This window comes from Diachasma alloeum, unplaced genomic scaffold (genome assembly GCF_001412515.2).
Source record: "Diachasma alloeum isolate Michigan unplaced genomic scaffold, Dall2.0 Dall_scaffold_00937, whole genome shotgun sequence".
Classification (NCBI taxonomy): Eukaryota; Metazoa; Arthropoda; class Insecta; order Hymenoptera; family Braconidae; genus Diachasma; species Diachasma alloeum.
In genome coordinates, this window is record NW_021681054.1 from 94,005 (window position 1) to 109,735 (window position 15,731).

At 40.7% G+C, this 15,731-nt stretch overlaps 1 protein-coding gene across 3 annotated transcripts in view; it reads right to left on the reverse strand.

The window, feature by feature from the left end:
- The window catches only part of LOC107045444 (vesicular acetylcholine transporter), a 43,925-nt gene that overhangs the window by 19,567 nt on the left and 8,627 nt on the right, over positions 1-15,731 (reverse strand). For 2 of the 3 annotated variants that reach the window (XM_015267730.1, XM_015267729.1), the window contains exons 1-3: positions 13,910-14,030; positions 8,892-8,983; positions 2,858-3,049 (exon numbers count right to left, since the gene is read on the reverse strand). In XM_015267730.1, coding sequence (XP_015123216.1) covers positions 2,858-3,049; positions 8,892-8,983; positions 13,910-13,988 — 363 coding nt within the window. In that variant the 5' untranslated portion in view covers positions 13,989-14,030. Of the gene's footprint in view, positions 1-2,857; positions 3,050-8,891; positions 8,984-13,909; positions 14,031-15,731 lie in introns of those variants that run through there. The other variant, XM_015267733.1, reaches the window with a different exon arrangement.

A 15,731-nucleotide genomic window follows, 5' to 3' on the forward strand; every position in this document is an offset into this window, starting at 1 on the left:
TAATGCCACTGCGCCCCTCACTTGCCCCAGAAATGCAGAAATAAAAAAACAATGTTTTTCACCCGGAGCCAAAGTGCCATATTTGGGCTTTTTTCGGGGGGAAAGTCGACTTTCGCCAAAATCGAATTTTTCCGGCGAGTGAACGTCGATTCTGTATTTTCTGGCCCGCCTAATGCCACTGCGCCCCTCACTTGCCCCAGAAATGCAGAAATAAAAAAACAATGTTTTTCACCCGGAGCCAAAGTGCCATATTTGGGCTTTTTTCGGGGGGAAAGTCGACTTTCGCCAAAATCGAATTTTTCCGGCGAGTGAACGTCGATTCTGTATTTTCTGGCCCGCCTAATGCCACTGCGCCCCTCACTTGCCCCAGAAATGCAGAAATAAAAAAACAATGTTTTTCACCCGGAGCCAAAGTGCCATATTTGGGCTTTTTTCGGGGGGAAAGTCGACTTTCGCCAAAATCGAATTTTTCCGGCGAGTGAACGTCGATTCTGTATTTTCTGGCCCGCCTAATGCCACTGCGCCCCTCACTTGCCCCAGAAATGCAGAAATAAAAAAACAATGTTTTTCACCCGGAGCCAAAGTGCCATATTTGGGCTTTTTTCGGGGGGAAAGTCGACTTTCGCCAAAATCGAATTTTTCCGGCGAGTGAACGTCGATTCTGTATTTTCTGGCCCGCCTAATGCCACTGCGCCCCTCACTTGCCCCAGAAATGCAGAAATAAAAAAACAATGTTTTTCACCCGGAGCCAAAGTGCCATATTTGGGCTTTTTTCGGGGGGAAAGTCGGGACATGAGAGGTAAAAAGGTCTCGGAAGCACTTGGGAAGAGGTTTCCCAAGGCCTATCCAGTTCTGACCGGAAAGACATAAGTAGAATTTGTCAGGTCCAATTATTCGACTCGGGATTGGGAATCCTAAATAAGAAACACGGCTCGCTCCCGAGATCAAAGATGTTTCTCAACATAATTCTGTTTGGTGCGTCACAGTACAGTAATTACCATCCCTCCCCTTTGCATTTCCCGAGTTCTATGTTCTTCAGAACCGAAACGGTTGAATAATATCGGGAAGCTTCACCTTATGCCCAGTGTCTTGATAATTACTGGAGAAATAGGGGTCTATCATTCATCCTTGGAAACATTCTTTCATTCGCTTGGCATAATTGGAATTGAGTTTTTATTTCTCGGTGCAGACGAATAGAGAGCGGAGAAATAGCGTACGTGGGATAGAATTTGCGCAGATGAATAATGGAACACTCAATGAAATTTTCCAGTTCGCTGCGGGGTACCGTAATATTAGCTCTGAGCCACCCACCGAGAATATTGTGATAAACCATTCCCCCTTTTTATCCAGCCGGAAATGACACCGTGAAATCCCTTTGTCGTCGAGTTTTTTTTTACTTTTTAAAGTACTATTTTTCTTCATTTTTAGGGGCCAGGAATTTATTAGCAACATTCATCATCACTATGAAATGGGGAATGAATCTGTGTGATTTCATCCACACGATTTGAATGCTTCCATTAATTATTTTCCGATAAAAAATTGATACATTCTCTCGGCATCCCCCCGTCGTTCGTCCAACAGTGATAAAGGATTTCCTGTTGTCGTTCAAGTCATTTTTCCGCCAATTCATGACATCCAATTCCTCAACCCACCGCGAGACCCTCAAGCATTCACACCAATCGTCCACAATTGCCGCGCGAGATTTCGATTTGCTGGGAATACATCCGGAAATATATTTTCCCCTGGTTTTTTCCCTCAGTCCCTCCACCTTTATCTATGTGTTCACCTTAGAGCCCTGGGGGATGCTAGGGGGAAGCAATCTTCTCGCGAAGAAGGCGTGAACTGAGAATTTCGTCGGCTCCCTTCTACAATCATTTCTTATACCCAGTGTTCTTATCATTTTCATCATAGTCACTGCACTGTTAAAAAAATTTGACTGAATTTTCCAAACAGAGACGTTGAATTCGATTTAAGTGGAAAAAGTCAATGGAATTTCAAGTTTCTCTGAAAATTCAAGTAAAGTCCCATTTTTTTGCGAGTCAATTCACATGAATTTTCAATGATAAAATTCCTTGAAACTTCAGTGGAAAATGATTAACAGTGTGGCCCATGCGCGTTTCGCAATATCGTTTTATTTTTACTTTTGAAAATATGAAAATCACGAATTGAGTTATCAAATGATATTGTTGCAGAAAAATTATTCCCCATTTTGAGCCGGATGTTTATACATAAATTTATAATCATATTTTTCTTAAAGGGAAAAGGCAGAGCCAAGAGCTCCTCTCGAAAAAGTCGAGAGTTACAGACGGCTCGTAAATCCATTTATTTATTTATTTATGTACCATAGGGGTTTCAGTGGAATCGGGGGATGAAAGAGGGACCTGAGGGGAAGTTGTGATGGCTTATACGTCTCGGGGTAGGGGCGCTGGCATCCCGAGGGACACGAGGGGTTCAGGGGGAATGGCAAAAGTCATGGAAAGCTCACCGGTGCCCATGGGTACCTACGCCTAACCGTCGTTTCCACTATAAAGTCTCTTGAGGCAGTGGCGGATGTTACGGAGGGGGTTTTGAAACGAAAATGGTGTCGTGCCACTTAGTCGAGGAGAATAAGCACAAGCTCTCTTGTTTCTTTATGATTTTTTCCTTTTCACTGTCCGTTAAAATTTAATGCCGTTCGGGGAGTCAGTCTGTTGTGTTTTTATCTGGATATTTATTAATTCAGGGGGATTGGAGTGGTGTATATCCAAGGCCAGCAGCATTTGTCTTGGATTGAGAATATATTCTCCCCAAAAATTTACTGAGGCCGTGCCTTAAGGACAAGATACAAAATTTTTGTCTCAAGATTTTTTTTACTCACCCAATTGACCTTCTCCTGTCTCCGCTCAAGCAGACGCTGCTGAAGCTTGGGACCAGGTCCAGACAGAAAAGCTCTCACCAATTGTCTGCATTTATCCAAATGTCCCGGTGTTATAGCCTCAACCTGGGCGAGATACTTCTGCATTGTGGTCTCCAAATCTGGCACTGGAAGACTCGGTAGAGGCTCGTCTCTCTGCACACAAAACAAAGAGAAATGTAAACACAAATTTCAAAGCCCCTGACTCAATACTGTAGTTGATAATTTGGAGAGCAAATAATGTGGAGGGTTTGCTCTTGTTGTTTTAATATCGCTCGAGGGGGAGGGGGCGCGTGAGTATAGCTACGAATACACACGCAGGGAGCCCTTGTCCCTCGGATGGGCTCTGTCGATTGTAAAATAAAGAATCAATTGAGAAACGAAGCGTGGACTGGGTGGGAAGGGCTCTCTTGTCCCGTGGCGTTGCACGGTTCGTTGATCAGAATCCCCTTTGCTGAGCCTTAACAAGACCAACTTTCCGACCCGTAGTCGTTCTATGCGACCCTCGACACACTCTTTCCCAATTCACTTGCATTTTCATTGGATCGTTTAATGTCAAAAATAGAAATTGTTCATGCATTTTCATTTAATTTTCTTCTTGCCGGAAATGTTCAATTCTCCTTGCGGACAGCGATTGATTTTCATTTGAAATCTGGATCATTTTTCTCTCATTCAAAGCTGAGGATTTTCATATTGGTGGATTATTCAGTCAAAAGACATTGAAAAGGAAGTCCTCCTAATTCTTGGCACGAATCGAATCCTGTAGTAGAAAAGGTAACGAGTTTCGATTATCCTCAGGCACCATGAGTCAGTCCAATCCCAGGTTCTTCTCCCTCCTCTCAACTCGAGTCATTCCCCTCGTCTTTTCCTCTAACGGCTGTCCTGATTCCCAGGAGATTTCATCCCCCAGTCGAACATACCAAAAACCTATACCATGAGGCCTCATTGGCATGCACCGCTTGTAGTTCGTACTAACGACCTAGCACGTTTTTATTCCGAACTCTCTCCCACACACACACACACCCATACACACACATACACTTCTGCATCCCCTCGTGTCCATAAACCCCATGATTTTGGGGGCTTGAGTAGTGGAATTTCGATTTCTAAATACCAATGCATGAATATTGATGAAGTTTGGAATTTTTTAATGATATTTCGTGTTTTTCGACCCATATTCTTTCTCCACACGATTGAACCCAACTAATTTCATCAGTTTTAGATGATTTCAGTGTAAACTCAGAAATGATTTACTTTAAAATTGTTTTTTTAATCTACTTAATTAAGGAGAACGACGATTTTTTTGACTGCAGGTGATTTTATCAATTTTTATCAAGTGCAAATGAAATGGTGTATTTAAAAAATTCCGTACAAAACTCCAATTAATGAAAGCAAATTATTCTATTGATCAATCCATATTTTCACTTGTGCCTCAGGAAAATTAGAGTGTGCACTTTTCATCCCGCCACCTCAGTCTCCCATCACTCCGAATAGACACGATGGTATGCAAACATTGGAGATGCGAGGGAGGATAGAAACCAGCTGGGGTGATTCGGTGGTTGCACGCGGCATCGAGGGAACCTGCTATGGTGAGTTAGATATACATATTTTTTCGCCTCCTCTCTCTATCTCCGGGCGAACCCGAAGGGTCCCAGGGTGTCACTAATTGGAGGGGTGCCGATGGAAAATCTTGTTATCTCTTAATTGCTACGACCCCTCGTACTGTTTTTGCATTGATAAGAAACTACCATCGTCCTTCCTTTTGTTCATTGTCTCTGTGGGTTCAATGGTATCCGATTAACCCCTTTCATTCAACTTTGAAGTAACATTGAGCTTTTTCCATCGATTCCTCCGACTCCCAAGTGTTTTAAACAAAAAAAAAAAAACGAACAGAATGCGAAAATACAACGGAGAAAAAACATTGTTATTTTAAATTATTGCTCTTCACGTGAAAAAATAAGTTCAGAATGTCCGTTGGGGGTAAAAATTAAATTTTATTTTTCTCCATTCCTCTTCATTCTTTTGCCAACGTCTCAACGAGCCCACAAATAAGCAACGGTGAGTCCTCTCGTCTGGGCAACGACGCGAAGCAATTATGAATCTTGCGTGAGTTGGTTTTGGCCGCGTGCAAACTCACTCGGTACACGCGTGGATGAGAAGGGTTCTACAGTCGATAGAGGGGACAAATACATAGGCGCACACACGTACAAGAGGGGATAATCGCACGTGAGAATCACATGGTGCAAACGAGTAATTGGAGAGAGCCCACTGTCGTGTGTGTGTGTGTGTGTGTGGGATGTCGTGTCTGTGCACTCTTGAATCTATCCCCGCACCCTTCAGCCACTCACTCATGTTCCGGTCGCGTTTCTAATAAGCCGACCGAGAACTTGACCTCGCCGCGTGCCACACGACTGAATTGACTCTAAAGCCCGAGTGACCTGATGCTACTTTAGATACACTCCTTCGAAATACTCGAATACGAATTTTTTTTGTTATCGAAGAATGAGTTTGTTGTATTAATTATTGCCTTCCAAAATTCCCAATATCTCGCCTGCAATCACCTTATCAATTACTTTCGTCTACACATCCCCTGGATTATCCGCCATGATCGGGTGTTTCTCATCTCGGAGCCTAATCGAGTCTCCAGGGACTGTTCTCAATAGCCTAAACGTCGATCAAACATAAGACCTGCGGTCACCTCTTATCGGATCCTCAATTTCAGCATCAATCCAGCAATTGCTCCCCCGGTCTCACAAATTTCCCCACTCACAGATTCTTCAATTCTCATTTTATCGTGAGAAAAAAAATCCATTGAAATTAGCGGAATAATTAAAAACCTTGAGGCCGAATTTTCTCGAACAAAAACATCCTTGGAGATGTATCATTCTATTCACTCGCGGATACACTGTATCCTCAAGGTTTTATAGAGCTTCTCGGTCCATCAGAAACTCGTAAAAGTCCCTAAGTAATAATGGTAATAGTACGAGGAGGAAGGCCGTTTCCAAACCACCTATAAATTTCCGCACAATTTAACGAAAATCCATCCCCCTTCTCTCGTTTTTGGGGTTCGTAGGAAATTCGATGTGCAATTACCAGACCTAGGCGTGTCGGGTCTTTAGTGATATTCTTTTATTCTGACGACGCAGGCTTTGACTTACACCATTAGTAATACGATATTCTATTTTTTTTCTAAACTTTCCTCCGGGAGCAGGGGATGATAAAAGTAAAAAATCATCATAAATGTCATCGTTACAATACATTGGGAAGAATTTCATTCAAGTGGTTTTTTTTTTCATTCTTGAATTCTCCTCGACGTCTTGTCATTTTCTGTTTACTCGAAAGCTCCGAAAGCTGTACAAATATTTTCTCATCCTTCTTTATCACATAATGCCGTTTCTATTTGTGTATTCGTACATATATACACATTTATTTGACTGGCTGTACAACTGGGAGCTTCACAAGTTTACACTTAATCACGAAATGGACTCGAATTGGAAATGGCAAACTTTCCATTCCCCCCGATACCTCTCCCCATTTAACTTCTCTGTGAGGGCATAACGGGAGTTTAGTTAGCGACACCGACCACTGCCTTTGATGTTCCTCCATGTATTCATTCAGATTCCTTTAACCTTGATCATGCTTATTAACGAAAATGGATTCCGGGCTTTTTCGTCTGGATGTAAAAAACATCTCTGTTTGATTAAAAAAAAAAAATTTCACGGAGAATTGAATTAATTGCTGAGAAATGCAGTAGATTTGGTAGTGATTTCATTTGTAATTGAAATTGTTCTTTCGTGTGTTTTTAATGGGATGAGATTGATGGAATTCTCGAAAGCAATTCATAGAGCTCCTGAAAAATGATAGTACGCGTGTCATAATAGGGGGCAGATGGCACGTGACTCATATTGCTCAGGAACATACCACGTGCTTCTTGCCCCACGATATAATACACCCCAGCTACAATTTTTTCCCCGTATTTTTTTCTCCATCACATTTTCGACTGGCCGCAGTCTATTAGGGAGGGTAACAATGCGCTTACACCCGTTACTTCGTAAATAAATTACTCGATATCCGATGACTTGCGATAGTAGAGAATTTATTAGAGTTATGGCACTTCATTCAGAACTCTTTCAGGGAAATTTAATGATGATACTGATTTTAGAAAATATCTTCAAGATTTTTTTCATCCAGAATTAAATGAAAAATTGGGATTGCTTAATTTTAACAATGTTTTCGTGGAATAAATTTTTCATTGTTCTCGTAATAAAATGCATCAACTTTATATTAATTAACGAGTACCAGGGCGTGGTTCACCTGTGCGTTGAGGACTGATCGATAACCCAGAGACCCTGCGGCTAACTCTACCTTTGCACACCCTCTGTATACTTTTCTTCTTTCCCTTGTGTTTTCATCGTCCAATTCTTGATGTTATTTTTTCCCCATTGCTCGTTACTCATGTTTCCATTAGTTCACTCCACCATTTTCATACCCATAGCCATCAATTTAATGACCATGTGCCCTGTTCTTTTGCGTCTTACTATCATTCACAACGAAGTAATTTGTTCTAATTGACGAGTGAAGGAAAATAATTGAATCAGTTCTTTATAACGAGTCTTTGCTGGAATTATTGAATATATTTTTGCATTATGCATTTAACCCGAACGATTTCCTCCAAAATTTATTGTTAATTCTTCTAATTAAGAAAAAATATTATATTTTATTTTCTTATTGAATAGAAAATAATGTGAAGGAGAATAATTGAATCAGTTATTCGTAACGAGTTTTTGCTGGAAATATTGAATGAATTTTTTAATAGATATCAAGTGAAAAGTCAATTTAATCAATCAATCCACTCCGGCTTCTTCCATCCTCATCTTTTGTGGTGGGTTTTCGCTTTTACTCCTCGAAAATGTAATTTTCTTATGGTGTCTGGAGCATCTCCTCGCCCTAGCACTTGATGCCGCAGAATTATGGGTCTATCTTTTCACTCCCTACGTCTCTCATACACTTTCACCATCCAACATAAATTTCATCCAAAAAGTCTGTCTTGTCGTTCTCTCTCAGAAATTTCGTAACATTACAATTGCGCTTTACTTTCCAAGCTACCACCCAGAGTGAAACATTACTTTCATTCGTATTGCTGCTTTTATAGTCTCCGTGAGAAGAAAGAAAAGATAGCACTGAAGGTGGAAACGGAGAAATGTTGAGACAGTGGATTCTTACACTTCGAGTTTGGTTTTGATGAATGCAATTCACACGCCTGGACACGTGGTGAGGGGAATTGAGAGAGAAAAGCCGGCAGGATGAGGTGGAAACTTTTGCGCTGAGGGGTGGCAAAGTTATCACAACTTCCGGTTCACTTGGTATTTTTTCAACTTTTTCATCATAATAGTTTTTCCAGCTCAGCTATTTTATATCTTCATATTTTCTTCGGGAAAAAAATTTCATTCCGGTGCAAAAATTCATCTCACTTCGCAACTGTTGTGCAATTCAAGCGAAGTCAGGTGACTCGAACTGTTTGAAATCATTCTTCACATAAAATATCAGATACCATTGAATTTTTCATGCAACAGCAATTGTTATTCAAATGTTTATCTCACAATATCCTCTAGCGTAACTTTCAGATATAATATTTTGTCACTTTATGTATTATATCAAGATCTCCCCAGGGGTTAGTGCGGTAACGAGATCGTATCCAACGCGTTGCGTGTCATTTACATATTTCGCCGGAAGGTACACCACGATTTTGCGCCTGGCAATTCGAAAGTGTGGGGGTGCCAGGGGGAGAAACGAGGATTTTGTTGGGGGCTTGATTTACATTTCACGTTATGCCCCGAGGATAAACTTCTAACCGCGTATTCTCTGGACGTGGGAGGGAGAGGGGGTGAAGCTGTAGTAAAGCCTCCATCGATCCTCGAATCTGCATTATTACTAGAATCAACATATCTGCGAAAATAGAAAAAAGGCTTTTTTTGTCTTTCGTTTCTTTTCAACTCACCGAGGCAGGTAAGGGTGAAGAGTCCCTCGAGAGACTGCCGAGGGTCGTTAGCAACCGGCGCGGGGCACCCAACACTGAGTCTCGCCATCCCTCTGTAACAAAAAATACATTAGAAAACTATTTGGTAGGGAAAAAACATTTTTCTTGCTTGACAACTCAACGAGATGAATGATCGCAGGGGCAGCATCAAGGAGGCAGGAATATATCGGGCAGGATTAGAAAAAAAAGCATCTGTTTTGCCCCAGTAGTTTTCAATGCATTGCAAAAACCTAATTTGATCAACTCTTCAACTACAAAAAAAGAGAATCTTCTCTTCTTTATTCTCAGAATACGCGAGAATTCTTTTGAAATGTTGATAATTTATTGAATGGCTGAAGAAACGGGATAATTTTCTTTCCTTGGAAAGTACAATTCTTCCTCTTTGTGATGGATCAATTAAATTTATTTCTGAGTTATGAACGTTGGAAAAAAGTCAAAAGTGAAGGCCAACAACTCAATAAACACCCACAAACATCCGTAGTGTGACTTTAATATCGTCACTGGCTGGATTAAGTGTTTGTATACAACGATTGAATTCACCAACTCCCTAAACTCCGGGTGTCTTAAGCCGAAAACGAGGCCCTCCCTTGACTTACGACCACGACGTTTCATTAAACGTTTCGATGACGGATCGCCTCGTTTTCGTAAGCTTCATCAGAATCGTGTGGGTCCGGGGTGGCTTTAAGGTCTCAGATTGAACGACTTGTCTCCCCTTTCTCCTGCCAGTCCGTAGCTCGTTAAAGTGACGTTGTATTCACGCTTCTTGGTGAAACAATTCCCCGAATTGAGGTTACAGTTTTATTAATTACTTGTTTTAAGATGTTTTTTTGCAGGTTGACGAACTCGTTAGGGAGATTGAAGTTGAGATAACGGTGTTATGTCATGTTATGCCATGAATTTAATCAAGTTTTTTTTCAACATTTATATCACGTGAAAAAAACTCGATTTTTTTACTAAATGGACACTTCAGAATTTTTTTCAAACGTCAAAAACTCATTCAATGACTGATAAAATGGAATAATTTTTTTTATTCAATCGTAAAATTTCACATTTTTCTCTTTGTAACAGGAAAGAAGTCTATTTTACCGCACCTTCTCCCAGTAAGGGATGAGAATTTATTCAGGGAAAAATATTATACTAATGAAAATTGAAGATCCAAAAGTTTCCTCTCGTTAATATTCCGGCCAACGACTGGGTATAAGGAATATTATGGTACGGTATATTAAACAGGGGAATGTGTTCACCCTCGTGTCCGGTTTCCTGTAACCCCCGTGCGAATTACCCTCCCCCCATAGCCTTTTGTATTAACTCGGGTAATTGAGATTTATTAATATAGTGTACTGGTGGCCACGCGTTATGCCTCACTCGTTTCCTCTTTGCTGCGTCACGGCATGTGGTTTGGGTTTTATTGCGTTATACAAAACGGATTCTTACCGATGGACCGGCATTAGGGGTCACGAATACGTTTGTTGTGTTAACTATTCACTAACAAAATTGGGATTTTAGCACTGAAATTTCGTGATAAATTTCTAAAATTGGTGATGGGTACCAAAAAATAAAAACTGCTTTATGCAGTTGTCACTTTTCTCTTTTCATTTCTCGTTGATTTGTTTTTCTCATTGTATAAGAGATGAGTTCGAACGAATTTTACTTTCACCGTCTGATCGAATGTACCTCTCAAGAATCAAACTATCATTCCAGTGAGAAAAATCCAAGAGAACACAGATCGTACACGGTTACTTGGACATTGACTGATGAACTCGTTTCACCCCTGCAATGTCCTAATTCCATTTCGGGCGGGGGGACACGTCTGCCCTGGAAACTCCATTTTCACTGAATCGCGTTTCTCCGTAGCTGTAGTTACTAGTTCCCCAAAAGACATCCAAAGAAAAATAGGATTTCTCCGCGTGAAGTAATGAAAGTCCTTTTGGATCCACTGGCTTTACCTCTGGCAATCTCTCAATCCGAAATGAGTCGATGAAGAATTTTATTGCACCGAAAAACTCGCTCCGAAACTTCGGATAAAAAAATTATCCTGATAGAAATGTAAAATAATTCCGGTGGCTCTCGTTTATGCGAATAAAAATGGGAAATCCCTTTGGCACGTCGAATTAAACTGAAATAAATCATAAATATTAAACGAGGCCTTTCAACCCATGGGGATTACGGGGGTGTGCCCTTCATCCCTATTTTCAACATTTTTCACCCTCTCGCAGTGCGACTCATTTGACTCCCCAGTTTAAACTGTCTCCGCAGGGTCATAACGGAGAAAATTACGGAGGTCTCTTCACTGGACGAGATATTTCAATAACAATGGCTTGATATTCCTCATTTTTACTTAAATACCCGTTGCTATGTCGAGTTCAGTTCGTGTCTTTTATCGTTACAAGAGTCACGGAATGTTTGATGCTTCACCCCGTTGTAAGCTTCAAAAATTTATTGAAGATGGATTTAAATAGATTCTGTTATGTTGAAAAAATGGTCAAATGAAACTTGGACGGCTCTAGGAAATTGAAACTTATGGAATTTCTTCCTGTGGATTTCATTACAAAACCGAGTATAGAATCGACCCGACTAGTTGACATCAAGAACAACATTCGTAACACATTATTTTTTGTCAATTTCTATCTTCGAATTGATTACTCATAAAAATGAGAATTAATCAGTTTGCCACTTTAGCCGTAAACCACAACGACAAATTCGTTGATATTAAATTCAATCAATTTTTATGCTCGTTAGTGATCAATTATTCGCAGTGAATAAATCACCGATAACAACAGGCATTTATGAAATTGAAATTCATTGTATCTAGTCGGTACAATCAGTAAAAAATCAATTAAATTTTTTAATTGCATTCATCAGTTCTATTCTGTCATTGAAAAACTCTAAAAACGTAAATTTTCCATTAACAATCGAAAAAAAGCAATAAAAATCAGGTGATTACTTCACCTCACGAGGCGAGAGAATCGTTAGGCAATTATAATGTTGAAGTATGTGGTACGAGTTTTGATCGAGGCCAGAGTATGCCACGTCTAGACTCGAGAGCGTGTACGCCGGATTGAACCCCCCTCCCCCGCGAATGAAGAATCGAGAATAAGCTGCACTGGCATTGCGCTAGCATTAACAAACGTATCGCGAGCACTGAAGATGCGTCAATTTCATAATATAGCACACTTTTCATAGCCATATGGGTAACGTGTCCTCCCGAGATCGATTGCTGAAAGTTGCAATTTACCCGGGTTGTGGGGGGAGATCACAAGACCAAATAATAATCCACTTTAGTGCGGCTCGAGTACTTTTAAACAAGATTATCCTTTTGAAATTTTTCAACGAGGAACATTGAATCGAATCACTTCAACGTGAAACATAAATTCCGTACTCATTCAATATTACCTCAACTGAAATTGAAAATCACGAGTGAACTCATGGCACAGAAATGTCGTAGAAAAATCAATATCTCGCACAAGTCAAAATAATTCGAATCCTCATGCCTCCCCTGGTTTTCCTGCAGAAGCGAAAATGGCTTGATTAACTGACGACGTGTATCGTACCCTGGCCGATTGCCCGTTGCCGAGGGACTGTATATAAGGGAGCGAGTCTGGTTATATCCACACGCCACACTGTTGTACCGCAGGGCGAAAACGTCCCGGAATACTCGTCTTTATTTCCCTCCGTTTCGACCTTTTATGTTCAATAAAAAAAAATCCTCCGGTTTTTGATGAATAAGAGATTCAAAGAATTGCTGAAGGCAAAATTGGATATAAAAATTTTCCTCCATTTTTCGATTGTACTTTTTAAATTCTGCAATCCCGTCGAGCTCTCGAGACACGTACTATAGTATTTATCAGACACTGGAAGTTGAGAATGAGAAAAAATGGATGGAAAATTGTCGAACGTTTGAGTGAGGGTCTATTTGATTTACGAGTGACGATTTCGATCGTTCGATCAACCCCCGAGGTGTCTCCCCTCCCTCCCTCCTCCGCCCACTCCTTAAAAATATTCGAGAGCCGTTTAGTTGCGACACAAAGCCTCTCGGACAGCTAGGAAATGTCAAAATAAATCGTACTGCATCGTCGTCGACAATATGGGGATGGGGAGTGGGTACTAATGCCAGTTTATGACCACGCTAGATGCCCATAACCCGTATACACCGCAGTATTGGGCGACAAAACACCGAGGGGCGAGTGGAAAAGGCGTTAGATACACATGTGCAGACGTTTGTCGAGTAAAACGAGCGTATATATACATAAAGTTAGTGGGGTGCTTGGTTCACCGGCGTTGGAATAGCGTCTTACTTTATTCATAAGGCGACAAAAACCTCCCCTGCACCTCTTGTGTATGGTGAGACATAGATGGGAGGGACGAGAGCATTGTCGAGGCAGATTGCCACATGAAACCATGGGAATTACCTTGAGAGTTGAAAAAATAGCGGAGGAGTGGCTGGGGAGAAATGGGCTGAGGGATCGAGTGAGTCAAAGTCTTCGAAATTTCGAGAAATAGTCCAAGTTTCTTCTCGATCAATTTTTCGGGCATAAAGTGCAAAACATGAAGCTCATTTCAACGATCTTAAGATCAAACATTTATTTGTGCTAATTTTTTTTTTGAAGTGCGAACACGTTTGCACATCAATTGAAAATATTTCAACACCTGATCAGATTCGCCTGAGGTTTCAGTTTCATTCTCATTTCCCAATTGCGAAATTTTCGGCGTGTACGGAGTTATAACACGATCTAATGACTTCCGCATACGTTCTACTATTATTTTCCCCGTGTGTTCAACAAAAAGAAATGAGTGAAAAGAACGATTGAGCGAGGGTAAAGGGCAACAATGCCGCAAGCGTTTGAACCTCTCCTTTTGTCTGAAGAACTCGAGATTCTGGCGCCCTTTCAAACCTCCTCGTGTTACACTCTTTCCCTCCCACCCATTCTTCTCCACTTTAAATTTGTCTTTTTGTTTTACGAATAACAAGACTAACTCACCCGATGGATCACGTTTCAGCGTTGTGTGTCCTAGTGTCCGGTGCTGTTTAATCAAATTTTTAGTTACGTTTATTCGCATGGAGCGGTTGGTCAGCACTGATAGACTTGGTCATTATTGATGTTATTGTGTACCTTCGGTTGGACTAGTAGACGTGAATATCTCCCTTTATTTTATTTCTCGGGATTGGTGAAGACAATTTGAGAAACTGTTTTGATTTTGAAAGGTCAGATTTATAATCCCAGTCAATGGATTTTCTTTGTTCCTTTGGTATTTTGTTCTGTAGAAGTGTAAGTAGTCAATAGAAGGTTTTTCGTCAATACCAAATATCAACTAAATTTGAATTAGTTGGAAAAAATGAAGATCATTCGGTATTTATTGAAAACCATGAAAATTGAAGGGAAATTGTCAGTGAAGTTGTCAATTCAGGATGAAAAAATAGTGCGTCATGTAGGTGTCATTTTCCTCTCTCCAAGAATAGAATGACAAAGTGTCCGCTAAAGTTCATTGTTCCCTGGCCGATGTACCAATTTCTTTTCTTCTTCATCTTTTCATTCATCCACCCTCTCTAACATTTTAGTGAGGTCCAAGACACGATCTCATTTTATCTACCCACCGGCGCCCTTACACGATCCACGTTTGTTGCCTCATCGTTCCCCTCCCCTCGTTCAATCCTAACATCCCTCAACGCAATGTTCCCCGAAGTCGCATCAGCCACGAACATCGTCTTCATTTTGTCTCTCTTTTTTTTTGCGTTCCCTTTTTTTTCCTCGGGTAGACTTTGGTGGTTGCTCTGGAGAAGAGGGTGGTTAGCCTCGAGGCGACCAGTGCGAGATAGGGCACGTTGAATTGTAGTGGTTAAAAGGGGAACCGCCTGCGCACGTGGGATTATAAGTGGATCCCTGTCTTTGGGGTAAAGCCAAGGTTCTTCAGCATCTCTATCTCGACGTTCTCCCTTTTTTTTTCTTTTCGTCTAACGTGAGAATCAGCATTGCCCAATCGTACGGATCTTTACGGCTTATTCAGAGCGAAAAAATTGTCACAAATTAAAAGCGCTGGAGACACTTTTTCTATCCCTCACTTTATGCACCAAAAATTGACCATGACAGTGACATTTTCATAATTTTGAATATTTTCCCCAGTAGATATGGACATATGGTGAAGTTTCAATTTGTTGCACAATTTATGATGATTTTTCAGAGTCGGGAAACCACTAATGGCCTCATTTCCCTTCAAAAAATATTATTCATGCGTGAAATTCACCCGGGGATCAGTCACACAGAGGATGACTGATCGTCGTAGACATTCGGAAGGCTGTCTACACGATGCCTATACACAGAAGCATTATTTATTCGCTCAGCAAGTGGGGGTAAATGTGAGAACGTGTCCTTGCCCCGACAATATATCTTTCTTCCCTTTGTCGTTCAGTATCTGCGAAAATTCACATTTCCCCACTCTACTCACACTCGCCCTGTGATACCATATCCTCACGGAAAATGTCGAATATGGTACAGGCCTGTTATACGAGGTATTAGGTAATTCCACCGCCCTTTTCTTATGTCATTTGTCACTTCTGATGTACATGTGCGGGTGCGTACTGCGGCAATTGGTCAGCCCCTCGCAGTGTGAATTTGATAAATCGTGGGATCGAATTTTTCTTCGTATTCTATTCTATTTGTTTTTCATGCGCGGATGCTATTAATTGATCTATCCCATTATTTTTATTTCCGTTAAATAATTTTCATCTCCATGAAATTATTCACAGTCATTTGCAGAAATTTCAGAAAATCGTAATCTTCATTTAACAAAAAAAAAAAAAAAAAA